The sequence below is a fragment of the Nycticebus coucang genome, chromosome 9 (genome assembly GCF_027406575.1).
Source record: "Nycticebus coucang isolate mNycCou1 chromosome 9, mNycCou1.pri, whole genome shotgun sequence".
Taxonomy (NCBI): Eukaryota; Metazoa; Chordata; class Mammalia; order Primates; family Lorisidae; genus Nycticebus; species Nycticebus coucang.
The window spans coordinates 118,720,945-118,742,736 of NC_069788.1; the positions used below are offsets into that span (position 1 = coordinate 118,720,945).

At 48.1% G+C, this 21,792-nt stretch overlaps 1 protein-coding gene across 3 annotated transcripts in view; it reads left to right on the top strand.

Moving 5' to 3' along the window:
• The window catches only part of TMEM229B (transmembrane protein 229B), a 49,373-nt gene extending 29,091 nt beyond the window's left edge, over nucleotides 1-20,282 (top strand). For 2 of the 3 annotated variants that reach the window (XM_053601706.1, XM_053601705.1), the window contains exons 2-3: nucleotides 5,465-5,637; nucleotides 16,761-20,282. In XM_053601706.1, coding sequence (XP_053457681.1) covers nucleotides 16,782-17,285 — 504 coding nt within the window. In that variant the 5' untranslated portion in view covers nucleotides 5,465-5,637; nucleotides 16,761-16,781 and the 3' untranslated portion in view covers nucleotides 17,286-20,282. Of the gene's footprint in view, nucleotides 1-3,603; nucleotides 3,718-5,464; nucleotides 5,638-16,760 lie in introns of those variants that run through there. The other variant, XM_053601707.1, reaches the window with a different exon arrangement.
• The last annotated feature ends 1,510 nt before the right edge of the window (nucleotides 20,283-21,792 follow it).

Consider the following 21,792-nt stretch of genomic DNA (forward strand, 5'->3'; position numbering starts at 1 on the left):
GGCGTATGACATAATGTGAAATGTATTTGGTCTTTGTCCTGAGTTGGAGTTTCCTGAATGATGGCAGTATCTTTTGTTATTTATAATAAGCCCCTTAGAGCACCCTGGAGTTTATGCTAATGAAGAGACTTTGAGAAAGACCAAATGATTAGAGGATTAGAGGGTGGGAACTTTTAGCCCCGCCCACCAGCCTCCAGGAAGCTACTTAAACACTCTTGAAGGTTTGAAGAGCTTGCTGCTGGGGTCCTGGCCAGGTGGAGGTACTGGTGTGCCCTGCCCTGTTGGCCTGTTCATTTGGCTATTCACCTGCATTCTTCGTAATAAACTGGTAAAGGTAAGCATTTCCTTTAGTCTTTATTCCATCCTAGCAAATTAATTGAGCCCAAGGAGGGTGTCCTGGGACCCCTGGTTTATAACCTAGAGAGCAGAAGTGTAGATGAGACCTACCGCTTATGATTAGCATCTCAAGTGGGGCAGCCTTGCAGGTCTGAGACTTCGAGATGGGTATCTCAGGGTAGATAGCATCAGAGGTAAAATGGAATTTGGGATGCCCTGTTAGTGTCTGCTGAAGAATTGCTTGGGGCGGCACCTGTGGCTCAAAGGGGTAGGGCGCTGGCCCCATATGCCAGAGGTGGTGGGTTCACAGGTTCACACCTGTGATCCCGGAAGTCCATGTTGTGGCTTCTGGGGAAGGGAGGAAGGAGAGCAAGCACTCCTTGTTTCCCTCACCTTGCAGAGGCAACCTTGGCCATTCTAAACCGGTGCTCATGGTGCTCTGTGGGAGACAGCCCTTCCAGGATGGTGGCCTAGAAATTACAAATGCCACAGATTACTGCGCTTAGTGACACTGGATGATTCTATCACCCATGAATATAGATGGACCCTCCTCCACCTAACCTATCCATCCATCCGACAGAAATTCTGTGGTCTCAAGGAATTCATTGTGTAAAGGGGAAAATAGACACATAAGAAATAATTTCAAGGTGGGACAACTTTTTTTTTTTTTTTTAGAGACAGAATCATCACCCTTGGTAGAGTGCTGTGGTGTCACGGCTCACAGCAACCTTCAGCTCTTGGGCTTAGGCGATTCTCTTGTCTCAGCCTCCTGAGTAGCTGGGACTACAGGCACCTGCCACAGCGCCCGGCTATTTTATTTATTTATTTATTTATTTTTTGTAGAGACAGAGTCTTACTTTCTGGCCCTCGGTAGAGTGCCGTGGCCTCACACAGCTCACAGCAACCTCCAACTCCTGGGCTTAAGCGATTCTCTTGCCTCAGCCTCCCGAGTAGCTGGGACTACAGGCACCCGCCACAACGCCCGGCTATTTTTTGGTTGCAGTTTGGCTGGGGCCGGGTTTGAACCCGCCACCCTCAGTATATGGGGCCGGCGCCTTACCGACTGAGCCACAGGCGCCGCCCAGCGCCCGGCTATTTTTTGTTGCAGTTTGGCCGGGGCCAGGTTCGAACCCACCACCCTTGGTGTATGGGGCCTGGCGCCCTGCCCACTGAGCCACAGGTGCTGTCTGAGACAATGTGTTTCAATACAAAGACGGTTAAAGTCCAGTGTGGGGAACCTCAGTGAAGGAATGATACAGAGGACATGGGTCAGCACCATGAATGACTAGGCTAGGAAGAGGAAGAAGGGGATGGCTGCAGAAGAAGGCAAGAGAGATGACAGAGCTTAAAACTGAGCAGTGGTCTCTGCTCCTTCTCGCTCCCAGAGCACCACGGCAGGTTGATAGAGAAGCTGATGGGCAAATCTCAGTTGTATCTTTGCAAAATGGGTGGCTTATGGAATGACTAAGTAGATTACACTGAACTGAAGACCCACATGTGCCTTAATGATAAGATTCAGGTGGGAAGCAATTGGAAGTCACGCTGTATGGGGAAAGGGTGACTTAACTCACATGTGTAGATTTGTTATGTCTCTTAATGTCCTGAACCTCAGTGTTTTCTTTTTTTCTTTTTCTTTTTTGAGACAGAGTCTCAATCTGTCCCCCTGGGTAGAGTGCCGTGGCGTCACAGCTCACAGCAACCTCATACTCCTGGGCTCAAGCGATTCTCTTCCCTCAGCCCCCTGAGTAACTGGACTACAGGCATCCCCCACAATGTCAGGCTAGTTTTTCTATTTTTTTTTTTTTTTGTAGAGACAGAGTCTCACTGTACCACCCTCGGTAGAGTGCCATGACATCACACGGCTCACAGCAACCTCCAGCTCTTGGGCTTACGTGAATCTCTTGTCTCAGCCTCCCGAGCAGCTGGGACTACAGGCGCCCGCCACAATACCCAGCTATTTTTTGGTTGCGGTTCTGCGGGGGCTGGGTTTGAACCCGCCACCCTCGGTATATGGGGCCGGCGCCCTACTCACTGAGCCACAGGCGCCACCCATAGTTTTTCTATTTTTAAGAGAGACGTGGTTTCACTCTTACTCAGGCAAGTCTCAAACTCCTGAGTTCAAGCATTCTACCGGGTGCTGGAATTACTGGTGTGAGCCATGGTGCCTGACTAACCTTGGTGTTTTCATCTCAAAAATGGAAGTGGGTGGTGGCATCTGTGGCTCAGTGAGTAGGATGCCGGCCCCATATACCGAGGGTGACGGGTTCAAACCCAGCCCTGGCTGAACTGCAACCAAAAAATAGACGGGCGTTGTGGCGGGTGCCTGTAGTCCCAGCTGCTTGGGAGGCTGAGGCAGGAGAATCGCAAAAGCCCAAGAGCTGGAAGTTGCTGTGAGTCCTGTGACATCATGGCACTCTACCAAGGGTGGTAAAGTGAGACTCTGTCTCTACAAAAAAAAAAAAAAAAAGGAAGTGGATTGGCACCCGTAGCTCAGTGAGTAGGGCGCCAGCCACGTACACCGAAGCTAGCGAGTTCAAGCCTGGCCCAGGCCAGCTAAATAATAATGACAAGTGCAACCAAAAAATAGCTGGGTGTTGTGGCGGGTGCATTTAGTCCCAGCTACCCGGGAGGCTGAGCAGGAGAATTGCGTAATCCAAGAGTTAGAGGTGGCAGTGAGCGGCGATGTCACAGCATATTACTGAGGGTAACATAGTAAGATTGTGTCAAAAAAAAAAAAAAGTGGAAGTGATCATTTCTGCTTTCCCTGTCCCACAGGTGTCTTGAGAGAATCATGAGACATGATAAAAGTTTCTACCCACATGTTAGTTACTGTAAGGGCTCTTCCTGTATTCATATGCTCCAAAAACTTCTCAGGGTGTATAGTCTACCAAGGAGTTTCATGTCTTCTGTCCTCTGGGATTTTCTCTTGGGGCCAGGAAGTGTGTGTGTGTGTGTGTGTGGCGGGTCTGCAAACAGCTTGTGCACTTGGAAAAAGAGGTGGGCTTTGGATATAACATCATCTCATCTCCTCTGCCAGCTTCCTGGGGGAAAAGCCCACAGACCAGGAAGCAGGAGGTGTCCAGTGAGAGGCTGGCCCTAAGAGGGACTTAGAGCCCTAAGTTGTGATTGCTGGGGCTTCATCTGCTGGGGCAGCACCTCAGCAAGCAACAGGACTTTTTGGACTGACTGCAGTAACTGGCAGGCTATGTGGCAGGATGTGGTCGTTGGTTTCTGTTTCTGTTTTGACTTGTCCTATTAAGGTGGCCTGTTTAGGGCCTCCCAAAGGGGAAGTGCCCATAGGTAGACTTGAACTTCCCAGGAACTGGGTCAGAAGGAAGGGTGTTGGAAGGTCTCCTTAAAGCCCTTTCCTCAAAGTGATAGGTATGTGCCAAAGTGAACCTTACTTCAGCCCGGTTGGGAGGAGGGATGAGGACAGACAGGTGGGAGGCCCTGCGGGGTCTTGTTTGTGGAGAAACTGGGGAGGGATAGAAGTGAGGCCCAGCACAGCAGCCCACTGCACTTCTCTAAGCACAGAGGCCCTGAGGGAGACCCAGGGGAAGCACCCCCTCTCCCCAAAGCACACGTGTACATGGGGTTTCAGGTTCCCAACTCCTGCCTTTCATTTCTCCTCAGCTTCTCTACTGCCTCATAGCTTGTAAGCATAGGGAGCAAAGGCTCAAGTTGCCTGCACTTGGAGAGCCTGGGTTTGGGGGAAGGTGGGCGTGGGCTTCAGCAGGAGCTTGACACCTCTGCTCCACCCTGCCTGGCCATGCACGGGAGGCTGTCAGCTCTCACCCCCAGCCACACAATGTTCTTAGCTTCTGAGTGGCTGGTATGCCCTGTAGGACCTGAGTGTTATCTGTGGGTATATGCAGGTGGTGCTGTATCCATGGGGGTTTCTGAGAAGCTTCAGTGCCTTCATATTGATTTTTTTGTTGTTGTTGTTTTGAGACAGACTCTAACTATGTCGCCCTTGTTAGAATCCTGTGGCATCACAGCTCACAGCAACCTCAAACTCTTGGGCTTAAGCAATTCTCTTGCCTCGGACTTCCAAGTAGCTGGGACTACACAATGCCTGGGCCACAACGCTTGGCTATTTTTTGGTTGCAGTTGATGTTGTTTAGCAGGCCTGGGCCAGGCTGGAAACCGCCAGCTTTGGAGTATGTGGCTGGCGCCCTACTCACTGAACTATGGGCACCGAGCCAGTGCCTTAATATTGAAACAAAAAATGTTGGCACCTCCATCAAGTGTTCAAGTCTTAGGGCTATTTTAAAAAACATGTACATGGGGGCCGGGTGCAATGGCTCACATCTGTAATACTAGCACTCTGGCAGGTTGAGGCGGATGGATCTCGTCAGCTCAGGAGTTCAAGACCAGCCTGAGCAAAAGCGAGACCTCATCTGTAAATAGCCAGATGTTGTGGGTGCCTGCAGTCCCAGCTACTTGAAGGCTGAGGCAAGAGGATTGCATATGCCTGAGAGTTTGAGGTTGCTGTGAGCTATGACAACATGGCACTCTACCCAGGGTGACAGAATGAGACTGTCTCAAAAAAAAAAAAATTACATGTCAAAGAGCATTATAAAGTAAGACTTATGTCAACTTGTAGCCTTAGGCTAGTGGAATTGCTGGTAGGGGTTTTAGCACACAGTGCATTTGTTTGCTTGTTACTGTCTGTGTGTGGTGGTTCTTGACTCCCAAAATGCTAGAACAAAATGTCATGTGTTGTCTGCCTCTCATGGGGTTCTTGACTGCCCTTGAAAACAAACATACCCTCTATAGGGTGAAGGTGAGTGTAATTTGAAGCCAAATGAGAGTGGGAGTAGATTCTAAAATTATATCTCCTCTCAGATTAACAAGTGTGTATGCATTCTGTCGTGGTGCAAGAAACCCTAAGTCCCAACCCCACGTATGGATTGTTCAGGACTATACCAGACTCACGTGGTTGGATTAATCAGACCTAAGCAAACAGGAAGGCACAGAGGAGGTGGCAGATTCCAGGAGAGGGGCCCTGGTGGCCAGGGCAGGATAAGTGTCTGATTCTGAACCCAGAGCCCAGGCCCTTACAGTGTTTGCCCTGGAGCTGCAGGGGGCAGCTGAAGCTAATGAAGGCCTCATCTTTTAATCCCAGGGACACATGGATGCTGTCAGCCCACCAGCCACGGATCAGCTAAGCCCTGAGGCTGGTGCTTGGCTACATTGCTGAGAATGGCACGAAGGCCCAGCCAACAAAAGTGAACCCAGGACACTCCTGGACAGTGATCCTGATGTCTGTTCTGAGCCGATCACTCAAGGGTGTGATAAGTGAGTATGTTACAGGCACCCCAGGGATTACTGGCTCCCCCTGCCTGCCTGGCACCCCATCAGTGTGGGTCTGGACGTTCTAGTAGTTCTGAGCTTGCTTCCTGTGCAAGGGTGGGTCACAGAGCTACAGTTCTAGAGTGGGAGGGGAGTGTCAAATATCAGACCGTGTCACTTGCTGGAGCCATTTAGCCACATAGCCGCCCAAACTGAGCCAGACTCAGCTCAGCTGACACGACTGAAGCCAGACACCCACACCTGGGAGACAGCGTTTACTTTGGCTGTCAAGCTTTACATCCGTGTAGGGATATCCTTCACCTGGGACTGGATTTGGCCCAGAAGACATGAACAATTCATGTGGTGCTGGCCCGGAAGACCTTGTGAGGCCAGGGAGTTTGCCAAGCCTTAGCCTCACAAAAGTGACCATCAGGGGGTCAGGAGGAACAGAGTCTTCCTGCTTCTGCTGTGTGTCAGCATCTCTTCCTCAGGAAGTTGAGCTCCAGGGAAACCAAGAAAAACCGTAGCCACACAGCCTTGCCTGTCCTCACATGGCCTTACTTCCCAGCATCAGCCTCTGGCTTTTCCTTGATGATGCTTTAAAAAATGGCAATTGGCTGCTTTCCCAAGCCCCAGAGGCCTGCCTGGCCTGAAGGGTTTGTGTCTATACAGGGCAGACAATGCAGTGGTGGGGTCAGGCACCAGCAGGAGGGGAGCTCCGGGGAAGGCAGCAGAGCACTGCCTTTGCCATCTTTTTTTGCCTTCTGTAGAGTACTGTTGCATCACATCTCACAGCAACCTCAAACTCTTGGGCTTAAGTGATTCTCTTGCTTCAGCCTCCCACATAGCTGGGACTAAAGGCACCTGCCATAATGCCCAGCTATTTTTAGAGACAAGGTCTTACTCTGGCTCAGGCTGGTCTCAAACCTGTGGGCTCAGGTGATCCACCCGCCTCGGCTTCCCAGAGTGCTAGAATTACAGGCATGAGCCACCACCACCATGCCCAGCCCAAGTGCCTTTGACATCTTGACTGGAGAAGCTCTTAGGGCTCCTGGGCAGGCTTTCAGAAGTTCATGGGGAGTGGACAAAAGCTCATCAGACAGATAATTGGTCTGACAGATCTTGACTCTTCCAGTTGAGAGTTTACAACTGTGGGCTAGAATCTGTTTTTCACTGATCCTGAGATTGCAAAATTAAGTTGTGATGGTGGGTATGGGGGATATCAGGAAGGGTGTTCTTTTTTTTTTTTTTTTTTAATGTTTGTTTATTTATTTATTTTTTGTTGTTGCAGTTTGGCCAGGGCCAGGTTCGAACCGGCCACCCTTGGTATATGGAGCTGGCACCCTACTCCTTGAGCCACACGCACCATCCAGGAAGGGTGTTCTTGAGTGGATTTGTAGCTGGGGTGGTGTGAGTGAGGCTAGACCATATAGGAGGGGCACTGGAGTCATGGCGGCCACTATGGGAATGTGTTCAAGATGGAAGGCACCACATGACACATCTTCCCAGAGGAGTCTGCACCAACAGCCTTAAGACTATTGTATTCTTTGGTCCAGTGAGGGTACTTTTTTTTTTTTCTTTTTTTTAACCGTTACTTGGAGATATCAATGATTCTATTTCTGGAATAATTCAGTAAAAAGTCTTATTAGGAAATAGTCTCAGAAAAGAAAAGGGCTGAATTATTTTGTCACAGGCATAGAAGATGTTTCTTTTGGGATCATCTGTAATCATGGAAATGGGAAACAGTTGTTCCCTTTTTTGAATGAAAATTGAGGTTGAGTAAATTATAGTTTTTCACTTGGTGGAACATTACATAGCTATAATAATGAGCACATAGGCAATATAGCAACTTTGCAAAACATTTATGATACAATGAATCAAAACAGCAGGTTTCAGGGTAAATTAAGGTAGCTAAAAAATACACACATGGTGGTTCGGTGCCTGTAGCTCAAGCAGCTGAGGCACCAGCCACATACATGTATCAGAGCTGGTGGGTTCAAAGCCAGCCTGGGCCTGTCAAACAACGACAACTACAACCAAAAAAAAAAAAAAGAATAGCATTGTGGCAGGTGCCTGTAGTCCCAGCTAGTTGGGAGGCCAAGGCAAGAGAAATTGCTTAAGCCCAGGAGTTGGAGGTTGCTGTGGGCTGTGATGCCACAGCACTCTACCCAGGGCAACAGCTTGAGGCTCTGTCTAAAAAAAAAGTGGGAAAACCTTGTAACAGGAAATGATAATGGCTACTAGTTGGGTTGAATTATGAATGTTTTTTTCTTCTATGATGCATGGGCTGGCTTATTTTACCTTTTTCTTTTTTTTTAATTAATTAATTAATTAATTAATTTTTATTAAATCATAGCTGTGTACATTAATGTGATCATGGGGCACCATACACTGGTTTTATAGACCGTTTGACACATTTTCATCACACTGGTTAACATAGCCTTCCTGGCATTTTCTAAGTTATTGTGTTAAGACATTTATATTCTACATTTACTAAGTTTCACGTGTACCCTTGTAAGATGCACTGCAGGTGTAATCCCACCAATCACCCTCCCTTCACCCATCCTCTCCGTCCCTCCCCTCCCTCTCCCCCTTCCCCATATTCTTAGGTTATAACCTAGTTATAGCTTTCATATGAAAGCCATAAATTACTTCCATAGTAGGGCTGTGTACATTGGATACCTTTTCTTCCATTCTTGAGATACTTTACTAAGAAGAGTATGTTCCAGCTCCATCCATGCAAACATGAAAGAGGTAAAGTCTCCATCTTTCTTTAAGGCTGCATAATATTCCATGGTATACATATACCACAATTTATTAATCCATTCGTGGATCCATGGCCACTCAGGCTTCTTCCATGACTTAGCAATTATGAATTGGGCTGCAATAAACATTCCGGTACAAATATCTTTGTTAATAATGTGATTTTTGGTCTTCTGGGTATATACCTAGTAGAAGAATTATAGGATTGAATGGCAGATCTATTTTTAGATCTCTTAAGTGTTCTCCAAACATCTTTCCAAAAGGAACGTATTAATTTACATTCCCACCATCAGTGTAGAAGTGTTCCCTTTTCTCCACATCCACGTCAACATCTCTGGTCTTGGGATTTTGAGATATGGGCTAATCTTACTGGAGTTAGATGAAATCTGAAAGTAGTTTTGATTTGCATTTCTCTGGTGATTAAAGATGATGAGCATTTTTTCATGTCTGTAGGCCGTGCGCCTGTCTTCTTCAGAGAAGTTTCTCTTCAAGTACCTTGCCCAGCCTGCGATGGGATCACTTGTTCTTTTCTTGCTTATACGGTTGAGTTCTCTGTGGATTCTGGTTATTAAACCTTTGTCAGAGACATAACATGCAAATATCTTCTCCCATTCTGAGGGCTATCTGCTTGCTTTACTTACTGTGTTCTTGGCTGTGCAGAAGCTTTTTAGTTTGATCAGGTCCCAGTAGTGTATTTTTGAAGCTCCTTCAATTGCCTGGGGGGTCCTCCTCATAAAATACTCGCCCAGCCCGATTTCTTCAAGGGTTTTCCCTGCACTCTCTTCTAGTATTTTTATAGTTTCATGTCTTAAGTTTAAATCTTTAATCCAGTGAGAGTCTATCTTAGTTAATGGTGAAAGGTGTGGGTCCAGTTTCAGTCTTCTACAGGTTGCCAGCCAGTTCACCCAGCACCATTTGTTAAATAGGGAATCTTTTTCCCCACTGAATGTTTTTAATTGGCTTGTCAAAGATCAAATAACGGTAAGTAGCTGGATTCATCTCTTGGTTCTCTATTCTGTTCCATACATCTACCTCTCTGTTTTTGTGCCAATACCATGCTGTTTTGATCACTATCGATTTATAGTATAGTCTGAGGTCTGGTAGCGTGATTCCTCCTGCTTTGTTTTTATTTCTGAGTAATGTCTTGGCTATTAGAGGTTTTTTCTGATTCCATATAAAACGAAGTATTATTTTTTCAAGATCTTTAAAGTATGACAGTGGAGCTTTAATAGGGATTGCATTAAAATTGTATATTGCTTTGGGTAGTATGGACATTTTAACAATGTTGATTCTTCCCAGCCATGAGCATGGTATTGTTTTTCCATTTGTTAACATTTTCAGCTATTTCTTTTCTTAGAATTTCATAGTTCTCTTTATAGAGATCTTTCACGTCCTTTGTCAGGTAAACTCCCAAATATTTCATCTTCTTTGGCACTACTGTGAATGGAATAGAGTCCTTAACTGTTTTTTCAGCTTGACTATTGTTGGTATATGTAAAGGCTACCGATTTATGAATGTTGATTTTGTAACCTGAGACGCTGATGTATTCCTTGATCACTTCTAAGAATTTTGTAGTAGAATCCCTGGTATTTTCCACATATACAATCATATCATCTGCGAAGAGCGAAAGTTTGATCTCTTCTGACCCTATATGGATACCCTTGATCGCCTTTTCTTCCCTAATTGCAATGGCTAAAACTTTCATTACAATGTTAAAGAGCAGTGGAGACAATGGGCAGCCTTGTCTGGTTCCTGATCTGAGTGGAAATGATTTCAATTTAACTCCATTCAATACGATATTGGCTGTGGGTTTGCTGTAGATGGCCTCTATCAGTTTAAGAAATGTCCCTTCTGGGCGGCGCCTGTGGCTCAGTCGGTAAGGTACCGGCCCCATATACCGAGGGTGGCGGGTTCAAACCCGGCCCCGGCCAAACTGCAACAAAAAAAAATAGCCGGGCGTTGTGGCGGGCGCCTGTAGTCCCAGCTGCTCAGGAGGCTGAGGCAAGAGAATCGCTTAAGCCCAGGAGTTGGAGGTTGCTGTGAGCTGTGTGAGGCCATGGCACTCTACCGAGGGACATAAAGTGAGACTCTGTCTCTACAAAAAAAAAAAAAAAAGAAATGTCCCTTCTATTCCAATTTTCTTAAGTGTTCTTATCATGAAGCGATGCTGTATAGTATCAAAAGCTTTTTCTGCATCAATTGAGAGAATCATATGGGCTTCGTTTTTTAATTTGTTTATGTGCTGAATTATATTTATAGATTTACGTATATTGAACCAGCCTTTAGACCCTGGGATAAAACCGACTTGGTCATGATGTATAATTTGTTTGATGTGTTGCTGGATTCTGTTTGTTAGGATCTTGTTGAATATTTTTGCATCTATATTCATTAGTGATATTGGTCTATAATTTTCTTTTCTTGTTGAGTCTTTTCCTGGTTTGGGGATCAGGGTGATGTTTGCTTCATAGACGGTGTTGGGTAGTCTTCCTTCTTTTTCTATATTTTGGAGCAGGTTGAGTAATATATGTACTAGATCTCTAAAGGTTTGGTAGAATTCTGACATGAAGCCATCTGGTCCCAGGCTTTTCTTTTTAGGGAGATTTCGTATGATTGATGCTATTTTAGAACTTGATATTGACCTGTTCAACATTTCCACTTCATTCTGGCTAAGTCTTGGAAGGTGACGTGCTTCCCAGTATTGATCAATTTCCTTCAGATTTTCATATTTCTGAGAATAAAGTTTCTTGTAATATTCATTAAGGATTTTTAAATTTCTGAGGAGTCTGTTGTTATTTCGTCTTTGTCGTTTCTGATTGATAAAATTAGAGATTTTACTCTTTTTTTTTCCTGGTTAGGTTAGCAAAGGTTTATCTATTTTATTGACCTTTTCAAAAACCAACTTTTTTGATTTATTGATCTGTTGTATAATTCTTTTGTTTTCAATTTCATATAATTCTGCTCTAATTTTGGTTATTTCTTTTCTTCTACTGGATTTGCGGTTGGAATGTTCTTCCTTTTCCAGTTGCTTGAGATGTCCCGTTAAGTTGTTAACTTCCTCTCTTTCCGTTCTCTTGAGGAGGGCTCGCAATGCTATAAATTTCCCTCTTAGGACTGCATTTGCGGTATCCCAGAGGTTCTGATAATTCATGTCTTCATTGTCGTTTTGTTCCAAAAATTTGGCAATTTCCTTCTTTTTTTTTTTTTGGCCTGGGCTGGGTTTGAACCCACCACCTCTGGCATATGGGACCGGCGCCCTACCCGCTGAGCCACAGGCGCTGCCCGGCAATTTCCTTCTTAATCTCATCTCTGACCCAGCTATCATTCAGTATAAGGTTATTTAACTTCCATGTTTTTGTATGAGTATGCAGATTCCTGTTGTTACTGAGTTCAACTTTGATTCCATGTTGGTCCAAGAAGATGCAAGGAATAATTTTTATTCCTTTAAATTTACTGAGGTTAGATTTGTGACCTAAGATGTGATCGATTTTGGAGTATGTTCCGTGGGCTGACGAGAAGTATGTGTATTCATTTTTGTTGGGATGAAATGTTCTGTACATGTCTGCTAAATCCAAATGTTGGATGGTTAGGTTTAAATCTAAAATTTCTTTGCTCAGCTTCTTATTGGAGGATCGATCCGACACTGCCAAAGGAGTGTTGAAATCTCCGACTATTATGGAGCTGGAGGAAATCAAGTTGCTCATGTCTGTTAGAGTTTCTCAAATAAATTGAGGCGCATTCTGGTTGGGTGCTTAAATATTAATAATTGAAATCTCATCATATTGAATATTCTTATCCTTCCTTACTTTTGTTGGCTTAAAGCCTATTGTGTCTGCAAATAGAATTGCAACACCTGCTTTTTTCTGATTATCATTTGCCTGAAATATGGACGACCATCCTTTTACCCTGAGTCTATATTTATCTTTTAAGGTAAGATGTGACTCTTGTATGTAGCAAATATCTGGCCTGAGTTTTTGTATCCAGTCAGCTAACCTGTGCCTCTTTAGAGGACAGTTTAAGCCGTTTACATCAGTGGAGAATATTGATAAGTCTGGTAAAATTTTGGATATCGAGTTTTTCAAAAGTCCTCATTTTTTTTTATATTGAGAGATATAGGTCAGGATTGACTACTTTTTATTATTTATTTATTTATTTATTTATTTTGAGACAGAGTTTCACTATGTCATCCTTGGTAGAGTGCCATGACATCCCAGCTCACAGCAACTTCCAACTCCTGGGCTTAAGCGAGTCTCTTGCCTCAGCCTCCTGAGTAGCTGGGACTACAGGTGCCCACCACAGTGCCCAGCTATTTTGTTGTTTTTGTTGTTGTTGCAGTTGTTACTGTTGTTTGGCCGGCCTGGGCTGGGTTTGAACCTGCCAACCCCAGTGTATGGGGCCAGTGACCTAACCACTGAGCTATGGGTGCCGAGCCAGGATTGACTTCTTTTAAAACAAAATTTAATCTGGATGACTTTACAATATACCATTAATAGTGACTCACTAAAATGTGGGATTGCACAGGACTTTTGCTTTCTCCTTAATTCTGCTCTGTAGTGTTTAAGTTTTAGTTGAGAGCACAGTACTTTTGTAATCAGGAAAAACAAGGAATTTTTCAAATGCTAGAATTAAAAATCTTAGAAGGCGGGCAGCGCCTGTGGCTCAGTGGGTAGGGTGCCGGCCCCATATACCAAGGATAGTGGGTTCGAACCCGGGCCCGGCCAAACTGCAACAAAAAAATAGCTGGGCGTTGTGACGGGCGCCTGTAGTCCCAGCTACTTGGGAGGCTGAGGCAAGAGAATCTCCTAGGCCCAGGAGTTGGAAGTTGTTGTGAGCTGTGATGCGATGGCACTCTAATGAGGGCAATAAAGTGAGAATCTGTCTCTTAAAAAAAAAAAAAATCTTAGAAGGCTGTATCATCCCGGAAAGAGGAGAAGAGAGAGGCTGAGCCAGCCAGTGGTTTATACCTGCCCTCCTTAGTGCCTGAGCCTGTTTGGGTCTATCCATCCATTCCCAGGCATTAGTGTTATTGCCAGGTACATTCTAGGCACTGGGTACTGAGAAGTGAACAAGACAAAGCTTCTGTCCTCATGAAGCTTTTCATTCTAGTTGGGAAGAAGAGACAGACCATAAATAAGTAACAAAATCTTAGAAAGTGAAAGTGCTATGAAGAAATTAAGATGAGGCCAGTCTGGTGGCTTCCACCTGTAACCCCAGCACTCTGGGAGGCAAAGGTGGGTAGATTGCTTGAGCTCAGGAGTGCAAGACTAGCCTGAATTAGAGCGAGACCCCATCTCAAAAAGTAGCCAGACACTGTGGCAGGGTCCTATAGTCCTAGCTACTCGGAAGGCTGAGGCAAGAGGATCACTTCAGCCCAAGAGTTTGGGTTGCTGTGAGCTGTGATGTCAAGGCACTCTACCAAGGGCAACGAAACAAGACTCTGTCTCCAAGAAAAAAAGAAAAAAGAAAACAAGATGGAATGACATGAGTGACAGAGGCTTTTATGGATTGGGGGACCAGAGAAGTTCCCTGAGGAGGGATGACATCTGAGCTGAGACCTAGATGATAAAAGGAAGTGTGGCCATGTGAAGGTCTGGGAAGAACATTCCAGTCAATCTGCAGGGTGTCATTTGCTTCTTGAGCCCCGTGGACATCTGTGCTAAGACTGACTCCATTCCTCAAACCCGCTCGCCCTATTTTGCCTCCTGCTGGGATTTGCTAGTACCTGAGGCCCCTAAAGTCCCATGTGTAGGAAGGATGTTTGCTCCTGATGCTCTGGCTGTTGCTGCTTTAGGTAGGTGGCTGCTCTGGGCAGCCTGCATGCTGGCCAGTGCTCTTGGCTGACATGTCTGTGTCAGGGCTTGGCCGTCTGAGATTCCCAGGAGCACTGGGTGGGCTAGCAGTTGGGAGGTTCCAAGCATGTGTCCCCTTGTGAGGGGTCTTGGAATGGCACATGTCTAAAGGCCCTGAGGGTTGGCTGCTGCCATGGTCCTAGGAGAGTCAGCTTTGACCTTATAGGGCTGAGTGTGGATCCTCCCAGAACACAGCCTGTGAGCTGTGAGAGCTCCCACAGCTGGGAGCCTTTGGTAGCTCTCATACCCAGAATAGTGAGCTTTGTTGATGATCTACCTAGAACAGTGTTTTTCAGCCTTTTTTATCTCCCAGCACACTTGAACCTATAGTTATACTTCAGCAACACACTGAAATAATGTCGATCAAGAAAAAGAGTGAAAAGGCTCAGTGCCCATAGCACAGTGATTATGGCGCCGGCCACATACACCATTGCTGGCGGGTTTGAATCCAGTCCCAGCCAGCTGAGCAACAGTGACAACTGCAACAAAAAAATAGCAGGGTCTTGTGGCAGATGCCTGTAGTCCCAGCTACTTGGGAGGCTGAAGCAAAAGAATCACTTCAGCCCAAGAGTTTGAGGTTGCTGTGAGCTGTGACGCCACGGCACTGTACTGAGGTCGACATAGTGAAACTTTGTCTTATACTTACTGTGCTTTGAACTTCTTTTGAAAATAATTAATTAATGATCTTTAAAAATTTTCATAGCACGCCGGCTGAAAATCACTAACCCAGAAGCTCCTTTCCTTTTCCTTGCTTCCTGATATCCCCCCATATAACTATCCCAGCCTTCCAGAAGTGGAAGCTCAGAAGAAAATGGTAGTGCCCTCCAAGGAGCCTACAGTCTGCCTCAGGTAGAGCAGTATGCTGATCAGGAGTGAAGACTTGAGCTAGACTTGTGGGGGTTGAATTCTAACCCTGACTTTTATATGTGTAAGAAGGTAGGCTCTTCCTACCTTACTTTCCCCATCTGTAAAATGGGCTTGAGGATTGACATGGAAAGTACTGAGAAGAATGCCTGGTTATTATTATTGTGACTTGGGAGTTTGGGGAGGACCCCATTAAGGTTTGCAGCATCGCTGATCTCAAGGGACTTTCCCAGGAGATGTCCACAGTGAGAGTGAGGAGCCCCATGGTATCTGAGCCAGCCGCTGAAGGTGTTTCCCTCCATGTGTTTCTCTTCTGGCCCTGAAGCAAGCCCTGTTTTCCTCCTCCCTCTAATTTGACAGCCTTCAGGGGAAGCTCAGGGCAGTTTCAGACCTTGCATCTTAGCCCAGTTGGAAAGACAACTTCCCTCCTCTCATTCCCTGCATTCACTTCCAATAAACCGTCTCCCAGGGGACTGGCCTCATAGCTGTGCCCTCAGGAGCTTTCTAGAAGGGATGTGGGTCTTCCCAGAGTGTGGAACTGTAAGGATTTAGGTGTCTGGGGTGGAGAATGAAGCTTGGCTAGTAAGTGAGGTGGAAGGAAGGCCTGCCCAGCCTGGCTGCAGGGAAGAGGAATCACAATGTTCTAGCAAGGTGCTACTCTGGTCAGAAGTTCCCAGTCCCTGTGTTTTTGACAAAACCAATGGCCTCTGGTTTTGCCTCTGGCCTGTCTTAGACCTATAGGGCAGTCTCTTCACTTTCACTGCTGGCTCTGCCTTCTGCCCCCATTCCCTGGGGAAGAGTTCAGCAGGCTCTGAGAGCAGCAGGCAGATACTCTGAAGGCCAGCTCTCCTCCCTGTCACCTGTTCCCTTGGAGTGATAATACCTTGCCCAGACAAGTCAGCTTGAGTCCTGGCCCTCTAGTGGACCGCCTGCCCTTAGGACCTTCATCAAGGATGAGGGCTGTTGGATTTGAGTTGAGCAAACCCTACTTGGGAAGCCACCCACTAATTGCCAAACTCTTCCTCAGCTTTCAGGCTTGCTCACACCCTCCTCCTACCTACCTATACCCCCTCCAGCATATGGGGCCCGTGCCCTACCCCTTTGAGCCACAGGCACCGCTTGACGCCCAGCTATTTTTTTAGAAACAGAGTCTCGTTCTTGCTCAGGCTGGTTTTGAACTCAGGCGATCCACCTTCCTTGGCCTCCCAGAGTGCTAGGATTACGTGTCAGTCTGGGATGATGATAAAGTTCTAGGAATGAATGGTGGTGATGGTTACAGTAAATTGTGAATATACTGAAGATTGCACACTTAAAATGGTTAAAATGGCATATACACACATATACAAATGTGGCAAGGTATGCAGAAATGTGAGTGACATGGGACTATCTGAGAGGAAGTGAGGGAAGAGATAGGGTCCCTGGGGGATGGACCTGGTGAGAAATCTGCTATCTGCCTGGTGGGCCAGGACGGCCAGTGCTGCAATTGACCCCAGATAATCCATGGAAGTTATAAGCAGTGTAGGAGACACCTCCCTAGGGGAAGGAGAAAGTAGAGGCAGGTTTGAAATCCCCTCCAGCCTGGTCAGGCCAGAGGCTTGGGCCGTGCAGTGGGGGCAGCAGAAGGGACTCCCCCGTCACCTGTCTCTGTGTCTCCAGCAGCCGGCCCCAGCCTGCACCATGGCTTCTGCAGAACCTCTGACGGCGCTGTCCCGCTGGTACCTATACGCCATCCACGGCTACTTCTGCGAGGTGATGTTCACAGCAGCCTGGGAGTTTGTGGTGAACTTGAACTGGAAGTTCCCGGGGGTCACGAGCGTGTGGGCCCTCTTCATCTATGGCACGTCCATCCTCATCGTGGAACGCATGTACCTGCGCCTGCGTGGCCGCTGCCCGCTCCTGGTGCGCTGCCTCATCTATACACTCTGGACCTACCTGTGGGAGTTCACCACTGGCTTCATCCTGCGCCAGTTCAACGCCTGCCCCTGGGACTACTCCCAGTTCGACTTTGACTTCATGGGGCTCATCACCCTGGAGTACGCCGTGCCCTGGTTCTGCGGGGCCCTCATCATGGAGCAGTTCATCATCCGCAACACCCTGCGTCTCCGCTTCGACAAGGACGCAGAGCCAGGGGAGCCCAGTGGCGCCCTTGCCCTGGCCAATGGTCATGTCAAGACCGACTGAGGAGGGGGCGGGGGAACCCATGGACAAAGAGACCAAGCTGGTGGGGCTGCCCCTTCCACACAGCACAAGCCTGGCCTCAGCCCTGTGGGGCCCTGTTACTCACAGGCCTACTGCCCTCCAGGGTGGGCCGGTGTGTGGGGGTGTGTGACCAGGTGTTGGGGGATGGGGGGTGTCAAGGCAGCAGAAGGACATTGGGAAGGGTCCATGGATCTCAGTGCAACTTGGAGGCTGGTGGCAGGAGGTCTGTGGCTGACTGGACTACATGGTTGACTTGGGAAGCAGCAGGTCCTGTCCTGGCTAACAGATGTTGAGAACGGGTCCACAGGTGGGAGGCCAGGCCTGAGCTTACTCCCTCTTATGGAGATTCCGCTGGGCTTTGGCTGGTTCCATTAGGCAATATTCAGGTGCTTGCTTGCAACCAATACCTCCCTGGGGCCTGCTGAGCTGCTGGCCTGAGAGACGGGCAGCCTGGAGGCGGCTTAGTAGGTCTGCAAGGGCTGGGAGATCTTCCCGTAGCTCCTCTCCATGCTGCTCCCTTGGCCTTCTGGGGGCCCCCGTGGTGCTGGATTCCCACCAACCTTGGGCTTTTGGAGGTTTCAATCCCCGTGTGTTTGGTGGCGTTTCCCTTTTTCTCTTGTTTTCAAGGCCTTTACCACTAGCGGCCCTTTTGTTCATGGTGGCCACCACACCCACCCATCCCTGACTCTACACACAGCAGCAGCCAGCAGGCCCCCGGCTGTCCTGCAGCCTTTCCTCTGCTACCCCAGCCACCCACCGCCAGGGGCGTTCCTGGTTAGCCTCCCCACTGCCTCAGGTCTGGAGGGCTGTGGCAGTGCTCCTCCCCACAGTGGCCCTGATGAAAAGGAATGACACCTCAGTCAAGCTGAGAGGGGCCCTGTGGATCCACAGCTGGGCCTAGAGGCAAGTCAACTAAGTGGAGGAGGGCAGAGTTCTAGGTCATCTGTGCCCTGACTGGTTTCTTTTCAAGCTAGTTGAGCAGTCTAGTTTCTGGGGAAATGGAGGAGCAGAGCAGGTGTCTGTTGTTGAGACCCATGAAGAGTGAGCAAGGAAGAAAAAGAGGTCAGTTGGAAGGTCCTTTGAGCACCCTTTCTGGGAAGGGGTCAGTTCTGGTTCTGCCCCAGCCCTGTAGCAGAACCTCCTCAGTGCCGCCCACTGCCCCACTCTCCCCGCAAAGCTGGCTCATTGAGCTTGCTCCTTAAACAGTGTTCACCTGCCACATTCGTGGGCTTTGTCATCTCGTTTGCCCCTCTTCCCCCATGGCAGGTCCATTGCTGGCAGTGGAAGGGTGAATCCTCACTCCAGCCTACTTCTGGCTCTGCCCCCAACTCTGAGGGGAGGGGGTCCATCATAAAGTGCACCATCCTATGGTACTTAGTCTCTTCTTGAACACACTAGGATTCTTAGTAAGAAATTAGCCTTTCCCTTTTTATAGGTCATTAAAATGTGACAAACCTGTGGAGAGAATCTCCTTTTCCTTGCTGGTTGTTCCACCAGGACCATGCAGACAGCACCACCCAGGGTACAGGACTGGGGGTTGTCCTGGGTTAGGACTGAGGCTTGGTGACTGCCTTTGGCAGGATTTTTCTGCAGTTGGTCTTGTCCTGAGCATAATGGAGGGCGTTTCCCTGCCTTTTACCTGGGCAGGCTCCTCAAATCCAGGGATGAACTAACTACATTCTGCGGTCTTTCCTTTGATTTTATTATGGCCCCAGTTCCTGGGCTTTGGGGACCACAGAGAATCAGGATTCCAGTGGGGACAGATTGTTTTCCCCACGTGGGGAGAGGATTGCAGAGGGAGAATATTTTCTGGCTTCTCTGTTTCCTCTGGGCCGTTGTTTCCTTGGTCCTCTCTCCCAATTTCATATTATCTAGGTCTCTTGGGACCCAAGACCACACAGGCCACCTTCACACACCCCTTCCACAACTGAATCCAGTGACAAGCTTGCTGATGTCTCCCAGAGTAAGGCCTCCATAATCCTCGCCCAGAGTGACCCCTCGAGGCCCCCTGGATCTGCCGCTCCAGATGCTGCCTGGGGGCATTCCCTGGTACCACTTTCTCTCTGGGCCCTCTGAGCTCCCAAGTGTAGGAGGTCCTGAGGTGAGCCTGTGTGCCTGGCCAACATGCAGCATTGCTTCTGCCACAGCTAGGTGCCCCTCTGCTCCTGTTGGCCTTTGAGGGGCACTGAGCCCCCAAAAGGAGGTGGCAAAAACCTGTGGCCTGACCATGGTATCTCAGGTTCACGTCTCCCCAGGGGTATCCCAGACCGACTTCAACTTTTGCTTTTGTGGGGCTCTTCCGGGCCCCAATTCCTTAGTGCCCAGGAACTCAAAGTTTGAAGTAATCCCAGCCTTGCCAAGCAGTATGGGTGCTGGTGGGGAGAGTCTGCTGGCTATGAACCTGATGTCCTGGGCCACTCTCCACTGGACCTGAAAGCAACTCTGAGTTACAGGTTGCAATGTGCTGCTCTGCATGGTTAAATCGCTTCTGATGTCTGCTAGGCATCCTGTCCCCGTGCCCTGTCCCCTCTTCGATGCCAGTGAGTCACAATGGCCTATGCTTATTCACAGCAATAATACGTAGGGTGTGCCCATGAAGCCCTTTTGTCCTAGTCCCTCATTCTGAATGGGTCTCCTAGGGGAGGGGCAGCTGCTGAGTGGGTCAGTTCATGAGAACCTGCGTTTATGCAGACATCACCAGGGGGTGAAGAGGAGCTATGGCAGCAAGAGTGCCTTCTACCCTGAGGCCACCCCAGGCCTGGTGGAGCTGTAGGCCCTGACTCTGCAAAAGGACCTTTGATGTAAATGGGACTGTCTCCTAACCGGGCACCTCTCGAGAAGGACATGTGATCAGTCTGTGAGCCCACTGCCTGCTCTGTGTCTCCATTGGTCTCTCTGTCTCTTCCTTTTCACATTCGTGCACATAAAATATACTGATGTCTGTGTTCCAGGATTGGCTCTCTTTCTTCTATTGTGTGTATGTGTGTTGCTTTTTTGAGACAAGATCTCACTCTATCACCCTGACTAGAGGGCTGTGGTATCATAGCTCACTGCAACCTCAACCTGCTGGGCTTAAGGGAGCCTCCTGCTTCAGCCTCCTGAGTAGCTGACACTATAAGTATGGGCTACCCCACCCAGCTAAATTTTGTAATTTTTGCCCAGGCTGATCTTAAACTCCTGACCTTAAGTGATCCTTCACCACCTGGGCCTCCCAACATACTGGGATTACAGGTGTCAGCCTATTCTGTTTGTGAAGCCCCTTTCTGAACCAAGAAGGCTGCTGGGGTGGGGCTTCCCTGTGGGAAGGCAGATAACATTCCTTTCCAGTCCTTTTTTTCTGACCCCACACCCGGTCTGGTAACCTGAATCTACCCCTTCACCCTAGCCTCTGGGTAGCATAATGTGATCCAGGCCAAGTTTGGTCCTAGCCCTCAAGGCAAATGGGGGGCCCCAGGCAGTACCCAGGTGGCTGCACCTGTTGGTGAAATGATCCCCTCTCAAACACACCAGCCATGAGGGAGATGTCTCATGGGACAGAAAAGTCGGGGGCGGGGGGTGAGGGTTCCCTAAAGAGCTAGAAGGCCAGAGCCCCTTGCTCAAAGCATCAAAAGTCATGATTTGAAGAAACAGAGAGCTCTGCATTCCTCTCTAGCAGCCCTGCATTCCCTGAGGGGTGCATTTGAAGGGAATAATTCCTACATTCTGCCCCTCCGTTTCCATCTAGCTGCTCTGGCCTCCCTTCCCCCACCACATCCCTGCCCACTTTCCTACGTCAGGGAGAGGATGGAGGGTTCAAATGTTGCTCAGTTAGTTCAGCCCAAATGGCCTGAGCCCTTTTAAGAGCAGAGCGAGAGCCAGGCTGCAGAATGCCTTCTGGTTTTCTGGGTGGAGTAGTAGGCACCTTGCTTTCTTAATCATTGGGAAGGCTGCCTACCCACTTGAGCATGTTTGTTTCTTTGACTGAAAGGTTTTCTCTTTGTGAAAATGAGCCAGCATAAAGCCCCAACAGGAATTTACGGGTTAACATAAATTTACAAGGGGGTTCCCTTGCAGCAGGATTTTTTAGAAAGAGGCAAGCATAGTGGAGCAATGTCACTTTGTGGAGGTTCGAAGAAGTGGCAAGAGGCAGGGCCCTAAGCAGAAAGACCTGGGGGACCCAGAACCTTCTCAATGAGCTGTTCCTGCTATGTCCTCCTGGATGGGTGCCTTCCTGCCTCACCTCCTCACCCAGTTAAAGGGACCTTTCAAGGAGGCTGCATTGAGAGAAATGTGTCTGCATTAGGAGAGCTAATGCCAAGGACTTTGACACATCTTGTGAAATCTGCCCAGCCTTCATAGCAGCCTAATGTTTAAATACAGTGAATAAATGGCCAGAGCCTTGCCTTGTCTTCCTGGGGCACATGCCTCAGAAGGGAGGACTGGCCACACTACCCCCACCCTGTGTGATCAAGGGAGGGAAACAGATATAGGGAAAGGGAGCAGCTGATTC